General features: G+C 36.4%; 1 protein-coding gene across 2 annotated transcripts in view; it reads right to left on the reverse strand.

Moving 5' to 3' along the window:
- Positions 1-13,935, reverse strand: part of UQCC1 (ubiquinol-cytochrome c reductase complex assembly factor 1) — a 94,233-nt gene that overhangs the window by 60,397 nt on the left and 19,901 nt on the right. The window contains exons 3-6 of one of the 2 annotated variants that reach the window (XM_068987297.1): positions 10,827-10,886; positions 10,609-10,695; positions 9,621-9,725; positions 1,659-1,731 (exon numbers count right to left, since the gene is read on the reverse strand). In XM_068987297.1, coding sequence (XP_068843398.1) covers positions 1,659-1,731; positions 9,621-9,725; positions 10,609-10,695; positions 10,827-10,886 — 325 coding nt within the window. The remainder of the gene's footprint in view (positions 1-1,658; positions 1,732-9,620; positions 9,726-10,608; positions 10,696-10,826; positions 10,887-13,935) is intronic. The other variant, XM_068987298.1, reaches the window with a different exon arrangement.

The raw sequence follows: 13,935 nt of genomic DNA on the forward strand, positions 1-13,935 counted from the left end.
AAAACAAAATGTTAAAATGGACTATAATTCTATCTTGCAATTATATTCATTCACAGGCAATAGGTTATAGCAGAAAAATTCCTGGATTTTAAGCCAGATGACATAGGATCACGGCTTGAGTAGTAAGCAACTTTGGGTAAATCACTTAGCCTCTTTAAGTTTCAATTGTTTCTGAAAACAAAATAAAAATTAAAATAAGAATGTAAGCCCTCCCGTCTTGCAAGGTTTTATAACTCCAAAAGGAAACAAACGTAAAAGCATTTAAGTGTGAATTATTAAAATGTAATGGATACTCATTTTAATAAACTTCTATTTTTATAAGTAGTCTACAACAGATTATAAATTGAAACATGATACATTAAGCATGAAATAATAGTCTCATTATTTAACATTATAATATTAACTCAAGAATATTTAATAAGGATTAGCTAAACAAAGACAGCTAGTAAACATCCTTCAAAATAAAGTTTATGAGATATTTAATATTGAATAGATGTCTAGGAGGAAATTTTAAAAAGATCTAAAGAAAAATACTTTAGCACACAGACTCAGACTACTTAAGAAAAATCCAGCTTCTAAAATTAACAGTTTCTTCATCATGTAGAGAAAGAATATTTTCTCCTTTCAGACTAGTTTCTCCTAAAATAAAAAATTGCTAGAGGTGAAAAAGCAGCAGGAAGGTTTTCTTTCTTCACTATGAGTAAATAGGAAATGGAAAGCAGATACTAAATTAGGATTACAACTCAGCATAGTATTTTAAGTTTCTAATATAATATCTGCTGAAAGTAAACTCAACAAAACACCTTGCACCTAACTTTAAAAAATAGTAAATAAAGCGGCATCTCTTTCTTCATTGTTGTTAACATAATTATATACTAATTATTTGCTGTCCATGAAAAATATCAAGAACATATAGTTCAGTGTTTTTTGCTTTGAGGATAATGGCTATTACCACAAGAGGTACACAGCACACATTTCCTTCCAAAATCTGTGGAACTGGAAACAGTTTAAACTTTCCCAATGACTTTATAAGTATCTGCTTTAAATGACTTGTTTATAACTACAACAGTTTACAGCAACAAAATGAGTATTGTATTGATACAATCAACTGCTAGTGATGATCATCTACTGGTTTAGAAAGCAATTTATCAATGGGATAAAAATAATAAAATTATACGTACCTTTTGACCCAACAGTCCTTTTACAGAAAGAAGAAAAATCATGAGGCATATTCCAGGATTAACTAAAACCATTATAAACTAGAAATAAAAGAGGAATCACTGGATAAAAGTTCATGTCAAAACTGCTAAGTAAAACATACAGAATGTAAAACGGTATGTTGACTCTGAATACGCTTATGTAAAACATGCATGTGTGGACAAAGGGGATGATAATGCTGAAGTACTGGACAAATTTTTACTTTTTTTTTTTCCCCAAATGCTTTATTTTTCCCAAATAAAACATCTTATTTATAAGGATCTTTTGGCCTCTGTTTATTCTATTAGGAGAAAAATAGGAAGCTTTTATTATATATCCTGTGCAAGAAAACCTGTTTCACTATTACTTTAAAAAACAAAACTATCTGAACAAGACACAAACATGAAAATGAACAGTAGATTCATTTTTCCTTTTCAGAACTTTCAAAAACAGTAACTTACTTAAAAAGAATTCCTCGAAGTCAGTTTTCTCCACACAGCTAGTATACATGCGCAGGGCTGCAATCTTAATTTTCTAGACAAAGAGAATAAAACAAACTCAAGACATGACCAAGTGAATGTTCTGGTACCATTAGATGTGGGTCACAGAATTTTATACTTTTCAACTAGAAGGATGGGTCCAAACCTGTCTCTAGGCAAATTTAATAGCTAAACAATATAGATAGCTTTATTTTATTAAATCAAGACATTTGGACTTCAAAAAATTCTAGATTTTATGATTTTAGCATCAAAATGTCAAAAAGATTTTTCTAATATTTAGAGGAAATATATCCTTTAATTCAAACCCATTTTACCACATTTGAGCCTCTAAACCATAGTTCAGAACCATCCACATTAACTATTTATGATCTGAAACCCTTTATATTAAAAAATTACCCATTCTCCTGACCAAAATCAAACAAAACCCTCAATCATTTGATCTTCCCTCAGAAGCACTATTATCTATTCCATAAGTCTTTTTTTTACCCTGAAAGAGGGGGTCATTTTTTCCTGTATTTTCCCTAGTTTTATAGTTTGCTGATCCTAACAGAATACTATGTTTATAAATTTGTTGGATCATGGAGAAAGCAAGAGAATTTCAGAAAAACATTTACTTCTGCTTCATTGACTGCACTAAAGCCTCTGACTGTGTGGATCACAAAAATTGTGGGAAATTCTTAAAGAGATGGGAGTACCAGACCATCTTACCTGTCTCCTGAGAAATCTGTATGCAGGTAAAGAAGCAACAGTTAGAACCAGACATGGAACAACAGTGGGAAAGGAGTACGTCAAGGCTATATACTGTTGCCTTGCTTATTTAACTTCCATGAAGAGTACATGTGAAATGCCTGGCTGGATGAATCACCAGCTGGAATCAAGACTGCTGGAAGAAATATCAACAACCTCATATACACAGATGATACCACTGTAATGGTAGAAAGTGAAGAAGAACTAAACAGCCTCTTGATGAGGGCGAAAGAGGAGAGTGAAAAAGCCGGCTTGAAACTCAACTTTCAAAAAACTAAGATCATGGTATCTGGTTCCATCACTTCATGACAAATACAAGGGGAAAAAGTGGAAGCAGTGACAGATTTTATTTTCTTGGGCTCCAAAATCACTGTGCATGGTGACCACAGTCACGAAATTAAAAGACACTTGCTCCTTGGAAGGAAAGCTACGACAAACCTAGACAGTGTACTTAAAAGCAGAGACATCACTTTGCCGACAAAGGGCCATATAGTCAAAGATATGGAGAGCAGTTAAGTATGGGTGTGAGAGTTGGACCATAAAGAAGGCTGAGTGCTGAAGAATTGTGGTGCTGGAGAAGACTCTTAAGAGTCCCTTGGACAGCAAGAAGATCAAACCAGTCAATCCTAAAGAAAATCAACACTGAATATTCATCGGAAGGACTGTTGCTGAAGCTCCAATACTCTTGCCACTTGATGCAAAGAGGTGACTCATTGGAAAAGACCCTGATGCTGGGAAAGACTGAAGGCAAAAGGAGAAGGGGGTGACAGAGAATGAAACAGTTAGATAGTATTACTGACTCAACAGACATGAATTTGAGCAAACTCCAGGAGATAGTGGAGGACAGAGGAGTCTTTGGAGAAGGCAATGGTACCCCACCCCAGTACTCTTGCCTGGAAAATCCCATGGATGGAGGAGCCTGGTAGGCTGCAGTCCATGGGGTCGCTAAGAGTCAGACACGACTGAGCGACTTCACTTTCACTTTTCACTTTCATGCACTGGAGAAGGAAATGGCAACCCACTCCAGTGTTCTTGCCTGGAGAATCCCAGGGACGGGGGAGCATGGTGGGCTGCTGTCACTGGGGTTGCACAGAGTAGGACGCAACTGAAGCGACTTAGCAGCAGCAGAGGAGTCTTATGTGCTACAGTCCATGAGGTCACAAAGAGTTGGACACAACTTAGCAACTGAACAATAACAATAAACACAGCAACTCTTTTTAAATAAGAGTTTCTAATGAATATAAAATATAGTAAAAGGATCAGCTGTTTACTATTCCCCAAAACACCAAGAATTCTCATAGAATCTTAATCTGAGTGATTTTAATTTATTCATGAGCTGTATACTGAAGATTTGTATATTTTACTGTATGTACATTATGTCTTCAAATAAATAAAACTAAAAATGAAAAGTAAATTTTTATGAACTGTAGGTCTGAAGACCAACTCAGCGCTGAAGGAACAAGAATTTCTAAGGACTTTCAAAATATTTCCTTAAGGATATAATTAGTGTATCAACAAAAGGCTTGTAGAAGCTTACTCTTCTTTAAAATGACAGAGAAATTTACTCAAATATGCACAGACCAAAACTATATATATATGCAAATGATGGAGCAACTGAGGAAAAACCAACCTAGAATTTTAGCAGAGCAGTTTTGTTATTAAGGTTCAATGTCACCAAGGATAGACTATATCCACTACTACATAATATTCATATCTCAGTTTCTCATGGGTAGAAATACCTGTTATAAAATAAAGTATTATGTCTTTGATTGCAATTAAGATTTTTTCATTTGCTAATTTGAAATGTTATATTTTCAATGTTTTTAGCCTAAAGTTCATATGGGGGAAAACAAAACAACATATAACCAATGGAAATCAGGTATATTTTTATGGGCAATATATCAGTGTTAAGAAGCCCACATTTAAACAAAACTCTTGGTGAGACACTAAAAGGGAAGAGCAATTTAAACTTAAAAGCAAGCAGCATGATACATAAAGATAAGAGCAGAAATTAATGAAACTGAAAACAAAAATAATACAGAAAGTCATAGGCCAAAGCTGGTTCTTGGAAAACAACAAAAAAATTGACAAGGAATAAAAAGAAAAAATAGGGACTTCCCTGATGGTCTAGTAGTTAAGACTTTGAGCTCCCAATGCAGGGTTCCTGGGTTCAATCCCTGACCAGGGCACTAGATCCCACATCCGCAACTAAGAGTTTGCCTGCTGCGATGAGAAGATCCTGCGTGCCGCAGCTAAGATCAGAGATCCCTTGTGCTGCAACTAAGACCCAATAAATAGATAAATACATTTTTTTTTTAATAAAAGAAAGAGAAAACAGAGAAGACATGAGTTACCAATATCGTAAATCAGAGACTAGAGGGAACATCACTATATCTCCTAAAGATAGTAATAGGATAATATTATGAACAACTTTAAGTAAATAAATGTCATTATTTTAGATGAAGTGGACAAACTCACCGAAAGATACAAGCTACCAAAGCTCACGAGAATAAATAAATAACATGAATAGTCCCATCTCTTCTGTTTTTTGGCCTCTACGTGTAGCATGTGAGATCTTAGTTTCCCAACAGGGAACCCTGAGCTCCTTGCAGTGGAAGCATGGAGTCTTAACCACTGGACCACCAGGGAAGTCTTCCTACCACTATTTTAAAAACTGGATTTGTTGTTAAAAATCTTCCCAGAAAGCTCCAGGCTTGAGGGCATCACTAGAGAATTCTATCAAATATCTAAAGAAATGGTATCAAATCTACATAAACTCTTGTAGATAAAAAGCAAGGAACACATCCCAGCTCATTCTATGATCCAATATTACCCTGGTATCAAAACCAAAGACATCAGAGGAAAACAAAACAGTAAAACCATAGTCTTCATGAACACAGATCCAAACTCCTTAATAAAATACTAACAAATCAAATCCATCAGTATTTTTAAAAGAGAACATATCATGATCAACTGGAATTTATCCCAGGAATTTCAAGTTGATTCGACATTCACAAATCAGTGTAATTCACCATATCAGCAACCTAAAAAAGCAGCATGTTTCACTTTTAACACCTTCAGTTTGGGGGAGTATTTTACATAGAACACATTTAGAGAAGTACTGGTCTATACCATTGCCAAACTAATGATATCCTAATGATACCATTATCCAAATGACTTGGCCTTGACAGGCCTATTATTATCCTTGAAACAGAGTGTTTAGGACATCTGTAAGCTCTTCATTTCAGTCAACAAATAATTTATTGAGCACCTAACTCAGTGCCTAACACTAATTTGGACACTAGGAAATACAGCAATAAACAAAGCAGTTAAAAACTCCTTTCATGGAACTTAAGGCCTAGTTTAACTATCATGACACATTTAAAATTTTTCTTTTTTATTTTAGGCCTCACCTTGTGGCACGCGCCCCCTGCATTGGGAGCAAAGAGTCTTAACCAGTGGATGGATGCCCAGGGAAGTCCCAACACAGTTATAGTTTCAAGTAAAATTCCTAATGGCCCATGTCAAAACTTTTTTTAAATCTGCAGTTTCCTTTCAATTCTTATATACAATCTTCTGGTTCATAATTAATCACTTTGCCTAAGGAAAGGCACACTTGCCTGCAAGGCCCCACATCATTCCTTGAGAAAGAGGTTTTTCCCCACCACACGTTCATGAAGCAAGCATTCATTACAAATAATGAAGACCTCACCAGATTGGCCAGTGTATTTATACAGTGCTCATACTGTGGCAATGAGGAGCATTTTATAGTTCCTCACTTTTCCTGCAGCAAAGCCAAGCCTTTATACTTGGGTGAGCCATTTTCCTGGACAAATCTCTAAAGCAAGTCCCTTAAGACCATCACACAGGGACTGGAAATAGCAACTCGGGGAAAGAACCTCTTCAAGCCTCATGTGTTAATATAAGTTAAGGAAGTAGGTGGACTAAATTTCCATCCAGTCAATACAAATTGTTCTGGTCCTCGGATGACTTCATGTTTATTTCATTCTAACTTTGGAAGACTCCATCAGTCTAATTGACTAAAACACAAGCACCTAAGACAGCTTTGGGAAATGAAAATCAGCTTTCCCAATAACTGATGCCATTTGTACCATCCTACAAGATGAAAAACGAATCTAGTAAAAGGCTTGCACTCACAGCTGTGTGAGTTGGAAGGGGCTTTGAAGTAATTTGAACTTTCTCTTCTGTACTGGAATTCCTTCTCCAGCATTCTTGATTCCTGGTCAACTATCTGGGCCCCTGTTCAAACAAGCCCAATGACCCTGTGAGGCTACCTAGTCCACTGGAGGACAATTCTTGTTAGATTTTTGTTATACTGAACATAAATCTGCTTTGTGTAACATTCATTAAACATGATCTGCACACTGGAATACCTCAGAGTAAGTCTCTCCTTTTTTTTAGTATATTTATTTATGTATTTAGGAGAAGGCAATGGCAACCCACTCCAGTACTCTTGCCTGGAAAATCCCATGGACAGAGGAGCCTGGTAGGCTGCAGTCCATGGGGTCGCTAAGAGTCAGACACGACTGAGCGACTTCACTTTCACTTTTCACTTTTCATGCATTGGAGAAGGAAATGGCAACCCACTCCAGTGTTCTTGCCTGGAGAATCCCAGGGACGGGGGAGCCTGGTGGGCTGCTGTCTCTGGGGTTGCACAGAGTCGGACACGACTGAAGCGACTTAGCAGCAGCAGCATTTATGTATTTGGCTGCACCGGATTCCAGTTGTGGCACATGGGATCTTCAGTTGTGACACCTGAATTCCTAGTCATGCCATGTGGGATCCAGTTCCCTGACCAGGGACTGAACCCGGGCACCCTGTACTGGGAGCAAACAGTCTCAACCACTGGACCACGAGAGGGAAGTCCCTCTCCTTTTTTTTTTTTTTAACATTTCTTCCTCAAATATCTGAGAAGAACCATTAGTCACCTCTTTCCAGGCAAAGCATCCCTATTTCCTTCAACCACTCTTCATTCAAGTTTCTGAAGGCTTCACAAGGCTCACTGCCCATTTCTGAATGCATTCCAGTTTGTCAGTGTCCTTCAGAACAGGAATAACTTTTGGCTTAATGCTAATCTGGAAACTACCTATTCAATGACATGTGGCTAAATCTGTTAAATGTTATCCTTATCTTAACCTGATACTGTTCCATAAAGATAATGAAAAAAAAAAAAGGTTATTTAGCGATAGTCAAGTAGGTAAGGAAAAGCCACATTTAAATTCCTGAATACGCATCTAGAAGAAAAATGGAACCACACTTGAAAACATTACATAAAAAGATGGAGGAAAGACGGCTGACGCTGCTGATGTGGAGAGACAAGCAGACATTTCACTCCCTAATGAAAGCCATGTGAAAAGACAAAATTCAAAGATTCTTGCCAGTGCAGCCCCAATACAAGTGTCTGCCATAGACTTCTGAGTCAACATTTGCTGAAAAAGGCTCTTTCAAAATGGAAAGTTGTACCTACATTTTCCCACCCAAATTATAATAGAATGTCATACTTTGATGTTTTGATGTCACAAAAATGAAGGTTATATAGCAACAGATGCTGCCACATCACAAAAGATTTTTTAAATGCAATTAGAGACTTAGTTGAGGTCACAAGGGAACCAAGAAAAATTAGAGACTAACTTAAACTAAAACGGTGAAGAAATTTTCCTGATGATTTAGTAATCCTCCAAATGGTAGCCAACTTTCCCTCTGGAATCATAAAAATACAGACGAGACAAAGCATATGGAAGCAACCAAGTGGAACTCAACCATCAAGAAATTAATAAAACAGTCCATTTTTTCTCTTCTCTTTTTTTCTTTCTGCTCTTATTTCCCTTTTAATTTCTTACTTTCAAACAAAACACTAAGCTTTTAAATCCAAATGCTATGATTGCAAATCTTTTTTTTTTTGCAATTTTTTTTTAAATAGAGGAGAAGATCCTGCTTAATATTACCAAATATACCAATGATTATCATTTGTCAAGGAATTATGATGTAAAAAGAGATAACTTTAAGGACCATAAGTAGTACTTCATTAATGATTAAGAAGGCATTTGATAACCTTAGGGTCTCAAGAACATTATTATAACCGAGTATATGAGTCTTATCTTCTACACTTTTCAAAGCCCCTTACAGACAAAATGCTGGTAGACTCACTGTTCAATTTATGTAAAAGGGCAGGTGTAAAAAAAAGCCTATATGTGTTGCAGTTAGAACTGTTAGGAAGACAGCCAGACATTTCAAGAGAAAACTAAAAGTAGAGTCCACAATAAAACTGAAGTTCTAAATAATCTGACTACAACTTGTTAAAATGGTGTAAGTGAAATAATTTAGTCATTTGGGGCAAAGCTATGGTGTTTTCTAGAAAAGTCTTCTCTACTGCTTTGTATTGGTTTGCTTTGATTATGACATGACTATAATTTATGACTGATCAGGCTTAACCAACATTCTAGCAACCTTGAAAAGTATTAAAAGCTACTTTTGCCATAACTGTAGGAAAAAAACGGTAGTACTAGAAGATAACTGGGCTGAGAAAAATCCAGTGACTTTAATTGGTCAGAGGCATTTCTATAAAAGTCCAGAGGCAGTAGCACCTGAAGCAAAGAGGACATTCACTCATTTATAGCAAGTACTATATAACAGATAATGTGTGAGGCCAAGATCTCATGAGGAATGACACAGCAGACAGCCCTCCGTAATATGAATTATAATAAATCACAGAACTGTTTAATTTTAAAAATGCTCATTAACAAAATTTTAAAGAAAATCACTACCATGACCTACAGAAAATCACTTATAAATCATGGAAAGTAATGTTTCCTTAAGAACACTGCCCATCAGAACATTTGGCCCATCTAACTCCTTAGAACTTATCTACATGGCATTCACGTGGCAAAGATCTGGAAAGACCAGTCTTATTTGTTTGCTGGCTACTGAGATACTTCTAAGGAAACAAGTTAAGGGAGTAGAGGCAGTATTTCAGCCCCACATGCTGTATAGACCTGACTTAGAATGGGAGACAAGGGGATACAACATGTTTTAAAGCTCTCAAAATAATACATAATTTCACAAAAAACAAAGCAGGAGCTTTAAAAAAAAAAAACTTCTGCATGGAGAAGAAAGCACAAAGCTCAAAAAGAAAAATGAGAAAAACTTAGACTTTACCCATTTACTGTATTTCAGAGGTCCCGTGAATCCCATGGCTTCTATTATCTTTGTGAAAGCACCAACCTTCTCAACAGGCTGTGGCGAATCCTTGGCAGAAGAAAGCTATTTAATAAAAAAGAAGGAATCAAAAATCAGTTGCAAGAAAAATTTTCTTAAAAGAATGTTTTTATTTCTCATTAGGTCTAAGGGGAATTTTTATTGCTTGGATTTTTTTCACCCAGAATTTTTAATTCTCATTTTTCTGAGTACTTCTTCACTCAGTACAAACGTATCTGGAATCTTAACCGATGTCCTCCAAATTTCAGAGCAGACATACCCACCCCATTTAAGTTCTATAGAAAAGAGTGTTTTAAAAAAGAAACCTTGACCCCTCCACCTCCCAAGAACAATTCTGAGAAGAGGAATGTTCTTTTTTTTTTTTTTAAGAGGAATGTTCTGTTTATTGACATTATAGGAAAAGGAAAGAAAAATATTATCTGAAAGCAGACAAAATCATAGACATAATCAACCAAAGCAAGCACTGAAAACATGTTTTTAAACTCCTGTATTCTTAGTATAACAAATTTTATTAATGACTATAGATACATTTTGTAGTTCACAAATAAACTCCATGGAAAACCTTGCTAATGCTAAGCCTCTCTAAATGAAGCCAGGCTATCTAACTAATAAGAAATTCTCCAGAAATTAAAGATTACTTTATTAAAAAAAAAAAACTATGACTTTTCCTCTAAAGTGCTTTTTAAGCTAGAGAGTACAATGGAAGAAATACAAGACATGGGATCAGAAGCCTTAGGTCCCAATATTCAGTTGGTCTGTCTCCTCCCATCCTTGTGACCCTGGGCAAGTTACTTTACTTCCCTAAACTTCATCTTCTGCATTCAATAAAATTTCTTGCCTCATCCAGGTAACAATTTTGCTGAGTTTCAAATAAGAACACTTGTGTGAAAGCATGCTACAGACATAGAAAGAACTCATTAAGTCTCACCTTACTTGTGGTATGATACTTCCTCCTCAGCTCAATATCTACTCCAGGAATTTGTACTGATCCACCACATGCTAGGGCCTGGCTCATCTGGAGCCCCAGGAGATTTAAGGGCAAAAAAAAAAAAAAAAAAAAACAGATGTAAGCAACACTGTGCACACACTTAGAAGGTTAATGTGAGCAGAGGTACTTCGAAGTAAAAAATATAAAATCTTTCCAACCTTCCTTAAACCAGTTCCTAATGGTATCTGGTACATACTCAACAAACATCTGGTGAATACCTGAATAAATAAAAGAACATAAAATACCTTTCACAAAATATGTACACAGTAAGTAGTAGAAGTTTTCATCATCATTGTCAACATCACTGTTGTCCAGATCAAAACTGTCTTCCTTCTACGTTTACACTGCATTTGAAAGCACTTTGGCAATGTAAGTCACTGAAAGTGAAGCCACTGAAAGTGAAAGTCGCCCAGTCGTGTCTGACTCTTCTCAACCCCACAGCCTATGCAGGCCATGGAATTCTCCAGGCCAGAATACTGGAGAGGCCTTTCCCTTCTCCAGGGTATCTTCCCAAATCCAGGGATTGAACCCAGGTCTCCCGCATTGCGGGCGGATTCTTAACCAGCTGAACCAGAAGGGAAACCCAAGAATACGGGAGTGGGTAGCCTATCCCTTCCCCAGCAGATATTCCTAACCCAGGAACTGAACCGGGGTCTCCTGCACTGCAGGCGGATTCTTTACCAACTGAGCTACCAGGGAAGCCATTAGTTAAAACTGTTATGTGCCAGGCACTATGTAAGCGCCTTACAATGAATGTGCCTCGTACATAAGTGCCTTATGGAATCCTCACCATAATCCTACCAATATTGGTAATGTTATAATCAAGACCAATAAATATAGTTTTGAAAATAAATTCCTATGGAAAAAATAATATGCAAGCGATCCTCATCATACCATTATTCACAAGAGTGAAAACTTAGGAATAAGTCCAATGAGAAATGAGGTGGTTAACTAAATTAAGGTTCAGTCACTCAATGGAAAAATCATATGATCAGATTTTTAATAGGCTTTATTTCTAAAGGCAGTTTTAGGCTCACACCAAAGTGCAGACAGCTCCCACATACCCCTTCCCACACATTTACAATATCTGCCACTATCAACATCCCTCAACAGAGTGATACATTTGTTACAATGGATGAACCTATACTGATACGACACTATCACCTAAAATCCAGTTTACAAGAGATTATTATTTTTAGCAATGCGAAAACACATTTATGTATACAATTATAGGTAGACGCACAAATGCATATGTTCAAGTCTAAAATGGAATACACAGAAATGAGTTATTGCACTATGCTGGTAAAACACGTAAGAGTTTAGGAACCTAGTTTCCAAACTGTCAGTACTATTATATTTTCTTTACAATATAAAGTGGTGGGGAAGAAGTAGCAGGAGGATTCCTTTCTGTTTTATTCCGAGAGAAGGGACACACTGAAATGAAAATGATTTTTCCTTTAATACTAATGAAGGAAAAAATGGAATTTCTAAATGTGGAGAGTTACTATTTACTTTTCTTTCCAAACAAGAATATTAAAAGATCAGTCAGGATTCTTCTGGTCAGTGCCAAGGACTTACACTTAAATTCACAGGTATCAAGAAGGCTGTGTAACATTAAACACAGAACAACTCCTATTATATCACATATATCAGTGTAATGGCCCACTAGAACATGAAACACTTAAACAGGTTCAAGGAACACAACCAACAGTCTCAACAAGCTGTGCTTTGGGGCAAGTTATATTAAATGACATGATCTTTTTCTTCCCCAGAAAACATCTAGTTTCCCCATACCTAAACATACCTATAAACACATACATTTACTTTTTTGTACTACCCATTCTTGCCCTTGCCCCCTAAAAAAGATTCCCTTGACCTTTAAAAACATTAATTTTTCCTCTGTTTAAACCAAAAAGATACCAAGTAACTTTTTGTAAAGAAAAAAAGAGAGAGAAAATACCCCAAAATACTCACTGTCACTTTTTCAAAGAGGCCTTCTCTGACTGTTGTATCTAAAACAGTTTTTTTGTCATCTCATGATTCTCTATCATAGCAGTAGCCTGTTCATTTCATTCATAGTACTCATTACAATGTACAAGTATATTTTTATTACACACATATTTATTTTCTATCACCACCACCAAAAATATCCATGAGGGTAGGAACTAGCTGTATTACCAGAATCAAGTACAGTGCATTATACACAGCAAACACTTAAATCTTTGTTGAATGAACAAACCTAGCCACTGGTAAGGTTATTTCTTATTATATGCTTCTCCATAAATGTATTTATTTATGTTTTAGCTGCGCTGTGTCTTCCTTGCTGCACAGGGGCTACTCTTTGTTGCAGTACGCAGGCTTCTCATACATGTGGCTTCTCTTGTTGCGAAGCACAGGCTCCAAGCCTGTGGGTTCAGTAGTTGGGGCACACAAGCTTAGCTGCCCCTCGGCATTGTGGGATCTTCCCCATCCAGGGATGAAAGGGATCGAACCTGCATCCTCTGCATTGGCAGGCAGATTTTTATCCGCTGAACCACCAGGGAAGCCCTTACTATATATCCTTCTTCTTCTTATCTATACATATATCATGCATACATGTTTCCTCCAACTTTTATTAAATACCCATAATATGCCAGCCTTTGTGCTAGGTTTTAAGATAAAACAATCCTTACCCTATGGAACTCATAACCTTGTGAAGAAGAGAAAGAAAACTCACTTTACTTTCATATTTTAAAATGTTTAAAGACTACCCACCAAACACGCACACGCACACGCACACACACACACACACACACACACACACAAAGCATCAGAAAGGATATAGAGCAACTAGAACTCTCTCATACTCTGCTGATGGGAGTATAAAATGATACAATCACTTTGAAAAATTATTTGGCAGGATCTATGATGCTGAATGTATACACATTCTGTAAGATTCAACAATTCCATTTCTAAGTATATACCCCAATAGAAATGTGTATATATCCTCACAAAAACATATACAAGAATGCTCATAAGAGCCCTATTTATAAAAGCCCAACTAGAAACAATCTAAATACCCATCAATAAATAAGTGCAAAATCAATTGTGGTAGTCAGACAACAAAATACTATACAACAATGAGAATGGATAACCTATTAGGACACAGAGTAACATAGGTGAATTTCTAAAACAGAGCTGAATGAACGCAGACAAACAAAAGAGAGTACATATCATATGTTTGAAAGGCAAAACTACTCTGGTGTTCAAAGAGAAGACTGCTCAACT

Source organism: Capricornis sumatraensis, chromosome 15 (assembly GCF_032405125.1).
Source record: "Capricornis sumatraensis isolate serow.1 chromosome 15, serow.2, whole genome shotgun sequence".
NCBI lineage: Eukaryota > Metazoa > Chordata > Mammalia > Artiodactyla > Bovidae > Capricornis > Capricornis sumatraensis.